We start from the raw sequence: 13518 nt of genomic DNA, 5'->3' as shown, positions 1-13518 counted from the left end.
CTATGTAAAATACAGAATAGTAACTTCATGATAAAAAATTTAATTCATAAGTGTTATTCTCGACACTACATTGTAAAGGCACATGGATGAGTACTTAAGAACTTAAATAATTATATAATATGAATAATATATATATTGCTCCGATAATACGGCACGGATTATAGGGTCGATAAAATTTCTAGAATGATTTTTTTCTTGAATTATCATTTAACTTACATTGCACAACACATGTGTATGAAACTTAACATATAGTATTCAAAACTACGAAATTGCTTGATTAATCTTTCTAATTACATAAACATAATATATATTAATAACACAAGTATGAGATTCTAAGAGTAGAATTAAGAGAAGATTTGAATGGAAAAATATTCCATTTTCCTTAATAAGAGGGACTATTCTGTAAATTAATACCTATAATTAAACGAAATTTAATTTCATATTTAATAGATTTTGTAATAATCTTTATTAACTTTGCAATAATTACTCGTAATAATTGTATATATGTATGTAAAAAGTCAATAGTCTAAGGAAGACAGTTCTTTTCGGCACATATCGATAACGATAAGACTAAAAATACACCACATAGATGTGGAAATATTCACGGCACGCAATAATAAACATTCAGTCGTTGAATGAAACAGCTGTCAGTCGTATCCGTTTTATACATAAGTTTTCATCGTCATGAAATTCCGTTCCTAGTGAAACTTAACACCGCGAAAGCGATGATCTAAGCAATTGCGCTCAAATCGCGCAAATTCCACAAAAGTTTCACGCTCCGCCGTTTCATCTTATGTACATACAATATAGCTTCACCTCATATCTCAGCTATATACAGGCCCGTTTAATCCTTTATACTCGCAACGATCAGGCGTCTTAGAGCTGAAAGTTATGCTGTGAATGATTGAGAGTATTCGTAGACATGGTATGCACCGGATGCGACGGCGCCGGTGTGTAGAGACTGTGATGCGAGTGCGACTTCGCCCTGGAGAGCTCGCTATAGCGGTCCTGTTCGGGCGGAGCCACTAGGAGAACCGGTCTCAAGGACAGAGACTTGCGAGAGCCAGCCACGCTTTGGGCCTCGTTCACGTAGCCCGGATTTACTTCGCCTAAGACAAATGAAAAATTAATAACGCTATTTCCCGTTAAATAGACGCAAAGATTTTAATAATTGCTTTAAGAATTGCTTGCTATTAATCACCTTTGTACAAAGATCCGTTGTTGAAAGGTTCCGGTTGCAGTCTCACGTGTCTAGAAGCCAAAATAAAGGCAAGAGCGGACAAGGTGGCCGCATCCAGAGCCGCGATTGCAGCGAGCGGTATCGCCCATCTCACAGCGCAGGCACCGGGATTGTATCTAAAAGAATAGTTTCCTGATTACTGTTTTTCTCACGTTCATTGCTATCGCGATTATGTTTTCAACGTATAAGGCAGTGCTGCTATTATTTATCGCTTCGCAATAATTTGCGTGCGAAAGTAGCGTCTAATTGAGATATATGATGTTACAATATAAAATCTCTAAGGCGAAAATTTTCTCACTAACGTAGACTAATGAATATAGAATTGATTTTTTTTAAGAAATCCTCTTTTTGTACCAAAAGTTAATTTAAAAAGTCTTTTGTGAGTTCGCGATGCCTTCGCAAATTAAACGCCAGATAAGTTGATAATAAAATTCTACTTATTTGTCGATTTCATCCAATTCTCGAGAATCAAGTAAAAACCGCGAGTGTATAAAAGAAATCGTTCAAAAATATTTTTCATTCTTGCTTTCATATTTTTCTTTTCTACGTACGCGCGCGTGACCTGCACAAATACACACCTGGATGCAGCTGCGCCACATACGGCGCGGATCACCGGCGAGTCCCAACCGAGAGGATAGATGCACACTCCGATCGCCATACAGATCGCTGAAAAGAAAGCATCCGGTATATTATTATAGTTACATAAAGCATCCAGTTATATATCCAATGGTGCTGTCACTGGAAGCCGCTAGACAGATTATAAATATTTCTTGCGCTGTGATTCGTACATAATCGTTTAATTTTTTCTCCTTCTCGAGATAATTATACAGCGCCGAAGCGTGACGAAAGTTTGACGAGAAACGATAAATGGTCAATGGTCAATGTTATATAGGACTTATTACGGCAGGTCTAATACACTTTAATAATACGGCGCCCCTTATCCTTATGGTTCTATTATTTGCATCCACATCGCAGTTAGATGCAGCAGGGGCGTGGATCGCGCTCTCGCATTTACACAGACGTAATTGCGCAGGTGGTTATGTGGAGGCCGGTAGTGAAAGGGACTTGTGAACAACCGTAACTTTTCTGCCATTGCTACGTTTACCAGCGAGCCAAGGCGATATTGTTTCCCGGCGAGCGAGCGATTTCAATGCGCGAATCACGCACGGTGGAACACGGAGCTCGGTTTCAATCATTTTCTTCGATTCCATTGCACTCTGCATTTTATATACTTTCCATTCATTTTCTACCTGCAGTTTTCATTTTTCACTGTTATATTCGTAGTGCTAAATTATGTTCAATTTGAGTCGTTTGTAATAATTATTCCTATTCGCCACTACTCTTATTAAAAAAAAGAATGTCGTCAACTTTACTAAAACAATGTTAATTTAACTAAACCAATAAAGTTAAAATAATACGGTTTTGTGTTAAAATAATAAATTTTACACACATGATAGTTAAAAATAACAAAATGTTGTTTAACTCAAGGTATTGGTTTGAATTTCATCCTTTAATATTTAACAGTGTTGCCTTTGTTCGCACTTCGTAGACTTCTACGGTTGGTTTGGTAACTTACATCTCTTTATTCTTGCTAATTCTGTTTGGCTTTGCTTGTTATACAACATCCTGCGCACGTACTCGCTCTTTATACTTTCTAATGATTTTGTAATGCATATCGTAATCTTCCTGTATACTCCAGGTTCAGAGAGCCTGCTCTGGGTTGACGGTAAACGCTGCTATCACTGGCTACATCCTATATAATTCCTACAATTCATATACTTGAAATGTCATTTCGCTTCTCGCGGTGATACATTTTCCTCTTCGTGTTTCACGCTACGGATCGAGTGCGACTCGGCGTGTAACTTTCACTGTCGTGACTCGAGCATGCGGCAGCGTAACGTTTGCTTGCAATGAATCTTTGTTGCTGACACTGCCGAAACTTTGCTACCAGATGTATGTAAGTCCGCTTATATAAGTCACGCCGTTCGTTCGCCATTTAATAAATTACACGCTCGTCAACTTGTTAGTCAGCTTCTTGCGGCGCATACTGTGCAATTTTCGCGTTATTACGCATACTGTGAGTTTATTCATCGTTGCGTAAACAAAGAATTTACCTTATTTGTTTACTAAATAAACTAAAGCGCGGTTTGTCAACTTTACTGATTAAACATGGAAATTGGGCAGCAAAGCGCATAATTTAGAGATACTACTATGAATCATACATATCTTATCGAGACTACGAGTCGTCATTATAGGAGTAGGTCACCGAGTTGCACTAATTTGGATACAAATTAACGCTCGAGATTAGAATGCAGCCTAGAGATAAAGTCTCGATAGTTTACTTCAGTGACTCGACCAACGACTGCACGCACTACTGAGAATTTATTCGTCGTTGTAAAAAGTAAACGAAGAAATTTACCTTATTTGTAACTAGAAGATAAAGAGCGATTTGGCAACTTTACTGATTAAACACGAAAATTGAACAGTAAGGCGCATAATCTAGAGATACTATTATGATGTACATGAATGTGAATCGTACATATCTTATTGAGACTATGTGTCGTCATTAAAGGAGTAGGTCATCGGGTTGCAAAACTAATTTGGATACAAATTAAAGATGCAGATAAAGTCTCGATAGATTATTTCTGATTCTACATATATCGATTCGACCGACGACTGCAGTTGGTTTACGTTAATCATAGAGGCGTTGACGAACGGTATATGCAGACTGGCTTGGGCACGTTATAACGGTCTATTCTACATTTCGCTGGGCCGCCACACGACTCGTCGGCGACCCGCGGGCGACGATCAGCCATGATTACAATTGCAAAAGAAGAACCTTCGATGCCGCAAGACGTACGGCGTGCATCTCAAAACGCGCTTGTGAAGCGAGAAAACCCTTCGTCTGTCCTCCAGTGACGTGACGCGGATTCCCGATAACGAGCTTAGAAATCGCGGCGCGGAAATGCTAAAAGTTATACATGCGCCTGGATAATGCGAGCTATCTGGAGAAAGTATCAGCATATTTAGCGCGAATGAGCTATATTCATTTCCAATTATAATTTCAGGCAGAACACAACTGCATCTCAACTGGAAAGAAGTCTATAGTCTATATATATAAACGTTACAATACAAAAAAATATTCTGCTTTTCACAGTCAGACTTCTTTTAGGTCGAAATGCTGTCATATACTGCCTAAAATTATAATTAGAAACAAATTATAATTTAATTATAAAAAGTTTCTAATTAATCTATTTATATTTCTATTAATATACATGTATAAATGTAGCTTATTCTTTTTATATCTTATGTATCTTATTATTCTTAAAAGAAGCAGAGTATGCCTTTATATCTTCTTCTCTATTATATAAAGAAAAGGTAATTGAAAAGAAAATAATACACGCATAAAACTGCCTAGTAACTCCTCTAACGATTCAGCCAACGTGAATGTTTCCGATGACACGTCATCCATCAATGAAGCGGCTATTCTTGCAATACCATTATTATTATTTCAGTCGCATTACGCAAGCAACGTTGGATTATTTCTGCGGTTACCGTGCGCTTTCTAACTTATTCACGAATAAATAGTTGCGTTCGCGCAATGAAAGATGCATCGCGAACAGCGAGCTTTTAATTATTTGGCACATTGGCACACATATTTAACAAGATCTCTCCTGTGAGATTTTTGCGAAAGTTTTCTCGCGGGCGCGGGACCGTGACACGAGGACAATTTCCGGCGACGATCGGCACCGTTTTAAAGCCGTTATCTCCGCTGTCGGAGATGAAACCGATCGATAGTGTTCAGTACAATAAAGACGCGTTAAGCGGGGCGATTGCGTCACTTCCCGGCTTCGGCTTGGCGCGGTGCGGCGCATCAGCGCAATTTGCAATTGCATCTGGCTGATAAGGAATTACGGTCGAGATTGCGGTAACGGGCCGCGCGAATTAGCCTATAGCTAATCCGTCGCGCTTTCTAAAACAGATGCGCCAGTTGCGGAACGTCTCGCGCGACATTTGGCATTTAGAGATCGACGTTTTCCCGATGAGGCGGGACCGGATAATTACCTGACACCACTTGCATCCAGGCGCACATGTAGAACACGGTGGTGCTCTGGCAGAAGAAGAACATGAGCATCGCGCAGATCGCCAGTAGCGCAATTATCACCGCGATCCCGACTAGAATCGTGCTGGCGCGGAAGGGAACGTTGGCGATGGTCGACAGGTCGTCCAGTCGGCCGATGCATTCCTCGCCTAACTCACCTAATTACGAAACATTTCGAATTAATAATATATGTAAATAATTATCCCTCAGACTTGGAATGTAGACAGGTTATTATCAAGAAAAACAAAATTACACTGTTACATATTAAAGGAGATAAAATTTAAATCAATACCTTGAGTTAAATAACATTTTGTTATTTTTACCATGTATATCGAAATTTATTATTTTAACAAAAAACAGTTTAACTCCATTAGTTTAGCTAAATTAACATTGTCGAATTAACGACATATTTTTTTTTAGTAGGAGCAGTGGCAACCTGTAGAAATGGTTAAAAATAACTCAAATTGAGTATATAAACTACGAGTTTAACAGTGTAAGTAATTATGTGCGACAAGATAAATGAAAAAAAGATATTACGTTGCCTTATAAATTACAGTGGGTTACTTCCGTTGCTCGACCAAAGATATAATAAGCTAGATTATTTCGAAATAATTTCAGACACACACAGTCGGATAGAAATGAAAAAGAAGATTCTCTTTTCTTAAACCAAATCATTAACAGTAAAGACTCATGGTCGAAACGTCTTGACGATTAATTGATCAAAACCAATAGTCGTATTATATCGTGACAATTATTAAAATAGTCATTTATAGATCGAATAAAAATAAAATTCTATATTCTCTCCTTACATCGAGTAAAAATAAGAAGGCACAGCGCAAACGTACCGTTACCGCCGTAGCTGCACCTGGTCCACAGGCCGAATCTCCCGGGATTCTCGTGCTCCAGGTCGCCGAGCCATTCTGGAGTAACAAACGCGACGACGCCGATGATGGCGTAGCATATGGTGAAGATACCCCACAGCACGCCGATCGCCTTGGAATTGCGGATGTAATTGGTCGCGTACATGTGCGAGGACTCGACGTACTCGATCTTCGAACCCATCCCGGAAGCCGCGGCGCGATTTCCCGTCAGCGCGAATAACTCGATGTCCCGATCACCGGCGCGGCGCGTCGTTTAACAGCGATTCTTCCTCGCGCAGCCGTTCGACCATAACATCGGGGCTCCGCAAATCCCACACGCGGAACGGAGGCGCGACCGCGAGATTAAATCGCCTGATTAAATCGCCGGAAGAGAGACGGCGATTCCGCGGCTTCGCGCCGACTCGCGCGGTTATCACACCCGCGCGGAGAAGGTCGTCGTTCTTGGACGCTCCGGTCTCCAACGAGATCCAATTGTTCGACAACAATGGGATCGCCGTGCGCAAGACGGAGGAAACTCCCCGCACGCGAACAAAGAACCGTACTTTCGCTAACGACACACACACACACACACACACAATCACGACACGATTTTGCTATTAAGTCGCTCTCCCTTCGCGGAGTGGATTTTCTCCGAATCGCGGAGACTGTCTTTCTATTCTTTGTTTCACAATAGATCACGGGGTCTTCTGTTCACTTCCCAAGCTGTTTCCCCGTCGCCGGTCCCGCTGTGTTTAGAACCAGCGAAACGATCGCACGCTCGTGTCCGCGTTAAACCAACGGCTGCGCCGTCCGTGACATTTACGTTCGAGCACGTTCACCAATCGCCGAGTTGGCGTGAGTATCTTTCCTCCGCTCGAGTGACGTGTCTTGGAATGCAGAAGGATGCACGGAGCGAGCTGTTGATAAAACGAGTCTTTTAAATAACATATATACCTAAAATCTAATCTATTATTTTAAAAGAACAAATAGTCGCGACAGTAAATAATGAATGACGAGGAACGTAAAAGACGTCCGGCTGTGTGAATTCTCACCCGGCAGAAAATTCAACTTTTACCGTAACGTTTGGAGACTTCCTCGAGAAAGGTTCCGAAGAACACAAATGACGTCAGCAACGTCAGGACCTTATGAGAATGCGTGAAAGGAAAGAAAGCAAGGCAGGTGGAAGGCACGATCGACGCGACGAGTGCTACCGGCGCGATCGCTGGAGCCTTGCTGCACGTCGCGAGATTTTGTACATGCAGCGACGGGCACACGCACGCGACGCGGCGACCGGCTACAAGGACGAGCGGAAAATGCAACTTGGATTGGAGGAAAGACGAGGAGCGCGATACGACGACGCGCTTTAAGATGGCCGTCCAGGTGAGCCGTCTGTGTGAGAAGAGGGAACAAGAAAGAGAAGGAGAGAGAGAGAAAAAGAATGACTAAGGAGAGAGAGGAGACCGCGGTAAGGGGTCCCTCACGGATCCCAGGCGGCCACGAAGAGAAAGGTGACACCAAAAAGGTGGCACGCCGCTGTGTTGTTGGCTTTGTCGGATTTCTCCGTCTGGACATAACGGCTTTATTCGTTGGGACTTACAAGTTACGAGGAATTATTTTCTCTAGCTAACACAAATATATATGTATTTCTTAATGTTATTAATAATAATAAATAATATTTATATGTTTATGCTAGGTATTTTAAATCGTACGTCAGATCGGAAGGAATTAATAATTAATTCTATATATATCTTCCATATATATATATATATATATATATATATATATGTATATATATATATATGTATAGAAATAATATTATATTAATTATATATAGTAATAAAATTATATATTGTAAGGGTAAAGGATGGGTCGAACCGGCCACGTTGTTTAATACGTGTATTTTCTCAATACATATAGATACCACAACGGTCTGAATCGTAACTTAAAAGAAACATAACTTCACGTAATACATAACTTCGCGTAATACATCCCTAAGAGCAAAAAATCGACTTTAAGTCGACTTGAAGTCGACTTTCACTGAAACTGACTTGGCAGAGAAGTCGACTTTTTTAAGGACGAAAGTCAACTTCAAGTCGACTTGAAGTCGGCGAATGTCGCAAAAACCACCGACTTTATACGATAACGCCGATGACGGCGACCATGATTACATGATATCGGCGATTCTGCTCATGGCCCTTACACGTTGTCGGCGATCATCTTACACGACGTAGGCTACCACGTTACACGACGTAGGCGACTCCGATATATGATGTCGCCTACATCTCGACATGAGTGAAAACGCACCTTTAGTCTGGATAGACCTTAAAGGCCATCGCACACAAAATTGCATAGCTTAGCATAAGCGTAACATAAGGGCTCAGACACAATGAGAAAAATAAGGAATAAGGAATAAGGCATGTTGCATCTCACTTTAATGTACGTGTACTGAAGTGAGATGCGACATTCCCTTATTCCTTATTCCTTTATCTTATTCCTTATTTTTGTCATTGTGACTGAGCCTTAAGACCGCTAAACCAATGAGCATCCAGCATAATGTCGCCATATTAATTTACGCAAGATGCTCATTGGTCCAGCGGTCTTATGCTATGCTTATGCGACGTTATGCATTTTGTGTGTGACATGCAAATATACATGCGGAATGACAAGAAGAGCAGTATGGCGTGTAGCGAGAGATGGCGCAGCAATCGAAACAAGGACAGATGCCTCTCGTTAGACAAGGGCAGATATAGGCCGGTAATATAGAAAATGATAGAAAACGAATTAGAACGGAATTAAAAATGTTCGACATTATCGACATCGAGGAAGTTCGGCCTTCACTATAAGATCCCCTTAAATCAACGGTTACGGCCTCTATAAATCTAGAGTCCCTCTAATAAGAGTCGCGACAACAGGCTGTAACTTTTGATTGGTCCGCCATTTTTCAGCAAAAGTACATGAAACAGAAAGAGAAAGAGATATAACAGAGAAAGAGAAAGCGATATACAAGTAACATACATTCATATCGCTTTCTCTTTCTCTCTTATTTTGCCGAAACTCAAGATGTCGCGACTCTTATTAGAGGGACTCTACTATAAATCAGCCTTAAAGTGCCATCTACAATGAGTCGGAGTCGCAAGAGTCGTAAGAAATTGATCAATCACAGTTCATTATTTTTCGACCGCAAGGAGAATAATAGACTGTGATTGGTCAATTTCTTACGACTCTTACGACTGCGACTCATTGTAGATGGCCCTTTAAGCCTTATCTACAATAGACGCACAGGCCGCGTCGCACGTCGCAATCGCAAGAATTGACCAATCACAGTTCACTATTCTTCGACCGCAAGGAGAACAATAGACTGTGATTGGTCAATTCTTGCGACTGCGACTTGCGACGCGGCCTGTGCGTCTATTGTAGATGAGGCTGTACGTTTACTATAGAAAATGCGCGCATAGCGCGTTACGGAACGTGGCCTATGTATGTATGTATGCATGTATGTATGTTTGTTTCCTGCGATGTATACATCACTTGTCAAACTGGAGATAAAGAATAACTGAATCATGGACGGTGGTCAATCAAAAGACACGGACGCGCAATTTATATCCTTCCACGATTTCCCATCGATAAGTCATGCCGGCAACTCGGAGGGACAGCTGGGTACCGGGGCTTCCACTCACCAGCCTTTCAATAACCTCCCAAATGACTCGATGGGGGTCGGCATTATAGAAGATTTACAAGGAATGCCCAATAAAACAGAAGGTTTTTAATTATAGCTTCTTAAAGAGCTTCTCTGTTCCGTTTCCTGTCGATAGGCAAGTATTATAGGCAATTTTAAATGATGGTGTTTCCTAGGTACTGCCCAACCCAACTTTTGGACAATCGAGTATTACCAAAAGTTCTTTAATGTCAATACAAACGATGTCTTGGAAAGGCTCAAACGATCCATGATACCGCACGGTAGCGATAATTATCTTATTACGCACATAAGGCCAAATCCAGACCTGTACGGACCCTTCTGGATATGCGTGACTCTGGTGTTCTCCATCGCGATCAGCGAGAACGTGGCCAACTATTTGCAGACCGCTAGTTCTACCAACTATCACTGGAGATACGACTTCCATGTTGTGTCATACGCGGCCACTTTTATATTTTTATACGCGTGGCTTCTACCGCTAGCCCTGTGGGGTGTGTTAAAGTGGACCAACAGTTCGAGGAACACCGAGGAGGAATTGATCGAGGTATCAAGCACTTTTCTTTGCTTTAGCAAGAATATTCATTGTCACTATATCATATAATCTTTGTTTTTCAGTCTTACGCCGTCCCAGGACTCTTAGAACTTTTGTGTCTGTATGGATATTCCTTAAGCATTTACGTTCCAGTAGCTTTCCTGTGGGTAATTCAAATTGGCTGGTTGCAATGGAGTCTAGTCATACTAGTGACATTTTTATCTGGAGGAGTTTTACTACGATCATTGTTACCGGTAATCGCAGGTAAGAGACATGGGCCGGTATTCATAGTTATTTAAGACCGTCTTAATAGAAATATAATTGATTTTACAGGGAGACATAGAATTATATATGTTGCTGTAATTCTGGGTATGCATCTGCTGTTGGCAGCTGGATTCATGCTATATTTCTTTCACGTGCCATCTAAGAGCACAACCGTATCAACTGTGACTGAATTAATAGCATCCTCTACGCAGGCCAATGTGTTGCATAACGTAGCGCAAAATAACAGTTCTGTCAATCATCTCTGATTTATATATCAATCAAAATATGTACTGCATATGGCGCTAATCGTGTAGAAATATTTATACTATAAACTGTAAACTATGATAAGGTAAGAATAAAGAATAAAGGTTGTATGACCCGTAAGATCTCTGCCAAAAGTTTAAGAAACGTAACATAAAGCTAATTAACATATTTAAGAAGATATTCTTTACTGGAAAGTAATATTTATATTAATATTTTATTAAAATAACGGTTGCCTGTGTTTTTAAGAGCTACAGAGACATTTTTATGCATATTTTCTCGTATGTAAACTTTCACTTTTAAGGGGATCCTGGAGTGACAGCGACAAGGCATAATCGGTCTAAGCAATATCTTTGAATTGGCTGAACAGAATGGAAAATCCTTTTACACGATTAAAGTACGCACAAAAATGTAGAGGGCTGTACATGATTTTTTCTGATAAACTAAAAAAAAATTTTATTTTTATAAATATTGTCTTCACCTGACGACAATATTTGCTTTATACAAAAATTCTGCAGTTTTTCTATAGAAAATAGTGATGCAGCCCTCTACAAAAAACTGTCAGGAATAATATCGTGCAATCAGAAGTAAGATTTAAAGCCTAAAAAAAAAAGATATTACTTAGACCAGTGGAAGATGCAAGGTTAGGTGCTATCCTTGTCTATATCCTTGTCTATACAAGGACAGATATAGTCGGTGAGCACTTCTTTATCGACGCTGATCGAGTTCGCCTGCGGCTCCAGCATCCCCTTAATGGTTTTTAGAAAGACTGTACCTGACTTGCAACTGACACAAACGAAAATCTGAAAGTGTGAAAATCTTTAAAAAGTAACAAAACATAGTAATTACTGTTTAAAAATTCTAATGAAATTATATTACGTTATTTATTTACGTCATTTATTAATAAATTAAATACAATAGCTCTCATAAAAAAGTATTTTGATCGCGGCAACGTCGCATTTTCTGTAAGTTGGTAGCATTGATCTCACTCGACATCAGCTGCGTGAACGCGAAGCACGCGAAGTGTGCTCCAGTGTGCTCCGAGCACGTGTAATATACAGACGCATCGTTTGAGGTTAGTTTTCGCTTGCGCTATACGAAAATGCCGAAAGTAAAACGTTACATGTGGAAAGGAAAAGTTGTCACTGAAAAAGTGTACTATCAACGGTTAGCACAGACAAATACTGGGAAACGTAATTTGAAGACACGAGTCGAAACCACACCAGATGATTGTATGGAAAATACAAGTACTGCGGAGAAAGAATCAACAGATATCGATGAAGAACAAGATCTTTCGAATGAGCCTGGTGAAGGACGCCGAATCGTGGATTTAAAATTTCTCGGTGAACAGTTATGGTGCACATCTTGCAAAGAAACTTTATCATTAAAGAATATTGAACAAGAAGAACGTCGAGGCCTTGGATCTGTTTTGCTCATACGATGCCATAAATGTTTATTGGTTAATCCTGTTGTAACGGGAAAGCAACACACTCCACCTGGAAAATCAAGACGCAACTCACGATTTGATGTTAATACCAAATTAGCAATAGGTTAGTATTATTTATATAGCAAACTATTATTTATAATACTTCAAAAACAAGCCTAATATACAATAAATAAACAGCCACATATACATAAGTTAAATCTTTTTCTAGGACTGATCCACAGCGGAATAGGTTTCACAAATTTAAACAAATTGTTAGCTTGTTTAAATATTCCACCAATAAATTTCAAGACGTATAAGAGATACGAAGCAGAAGCAGGAGGAGCACTGGAAATAGCAGCTAAAGAAAGTTGTCAGCGTACAGTTGAATTAGAGCGACAACTAACGTTAGAAAATAAAGCGACTATTAAAGAAAACATGTAATTTTGTATTTCATTTTACAATTGAATTCGCTTTAAATTGTACATTGATTTGAGTTTCTATTATTTAGATATTCAGCTATGATAATTGTATATTGTAACTCTAACATTTTTGTATTTTTATGATTGCATAAATTTTAAAATGTTATATTTAAATACAATTTAAAAATCAACTTTGAAATGAGATAATTATTAAAATAAGAAATAATTTTTTGATGCGATATAATAATTTGCTATATGTAATATCCTGTCGAATTCGAATAAAAATGATTTTTAATCTAGTTCAATGATTTTTCAATTTAGTTCAGAAGGGATTTATCAGTTGTTAAGTAAAAAGAAAAATGATAAGCCTGTAGTAACGGCGTCTAAGTCAGTCATTAATAAAATAATAGATTATTTTAAAACACTTTAGAATTATTTAATAATAAATTATTTTATTAAAATATATGTTTTAATATAATTATAGTTTGTTTCCGTTTAGTATTTATATATATATAAATGTTCAAATATCTATGTTAATCGAGCGTTACACGCACTTTATTTAAAAGTATTTTCTTCTACGTATAAAATATTAATATGTTATTTATTTAATTTGTAAAAGATTTCATATTTATTATATGTGTTGATAATTTATCATTTTAAATGCAGTTATATAATAAACGAAATGTTTACATATAAATTAATAATCGATGGTTATAACAT

The 13518-nt window shown here is 39.0% G+C and overlaps 3 protein-coding genes across 4 annotated transcripts; 2 read left to right on the top strand and 1 right to left on the bottom strand.

Moving 5' to 3' along the window:
• Positions 1-24: 24 nt before the first annotated feature.
• On the bottom strand, positions 25-7598 carry Lhfpl (LHFPL tetraspan subfamily member 5 protein). Of its 2 annotated transcripts, none has more exons than XM_071708081.1 (6): positions 7255-7598; positions 6188-7119; positions 5306-5500; positions 1819-1906; positions 1202-1356; positions 25-1109 (listed from the first exon to the last, which is right to left on the bottom strand). In XM_071708081.1, the coding sequence occupies exons 2-6, from the start codon at positions 6402-6404 to the stop codon at positions 877-879; spliced, it is 888 nt and encodes a 295-aa protein (XP_071564182.1). In that variant the 5' UTR covers positions 6405-7119; positions 7255-7598; the 3' UTR covers positions 25-876. The 2 variants fall into 2 exon arrangements, with proteins under 2 accessions (XP_071564182.1, XP_071564173.1); XM_071708072.1 differs by having other exon boundaries at positions 7278-7598.
• A 2079-nt stretch (positions 7599-9677) lies between these two features.
• LOC139773491 (protein YIPF1) lies at positions 9678-11076 on the top strand. Its single transcript, XM_071707962.1, has 4 exons — positions 9678-9961; positions 10055-10440; positions 10512-10692; positions 10762-11076. Exons 1-4 carry the CDS (start codon positions 9763-9765, stop codon positions 10956-10958), a joined length of 963 nt encoding a protein of 320 aa, XP_071564063.1. The 5' UTR covers positions 9678-9762; the 3' UTR covers positions 10959-11076.
• A 778-nt stretch (positions 11077-11854) lies between these two features.
• Positions 11855-13097, top strand: LOC139773503 (uncharacterized). The gene is made up of 2 exons (XM_071707968.1): positions 11855-12503; positions 12609-13097. Exons 1-2 carry the CDS (start codon positions 12056-12058, stop codon positions 12818-12820), a joined length of 660 nt encoding a protein of 219 aa, XP_071564069.1. The 5' UTR covers positions 11855-12055; the 3' UTR covers positions 12821-13097.
• Positions 13098-13518: the final 421 nt, after the last annotated feature.

Source organism: Temnothorax nylanderi, unplaced genomic scaffold (genome assembly GCF_030848795.1).
Source record: "Temnothorax nylanderi isolate EJ_2023f unplaced genomic scaffold, tnyl_v1.0 TNYL_tig0004_pilon, whole genome shotgun sequence".
NCBI lineage: Eukaryota > Metazoa > Arthropoda > Insecta > Hymenoptera > Formicidae > Temnothorax > Temnothorax nylanderi.
This window is presented reverse-complemented; position numbering and strand designations above follow the sequence as displayed.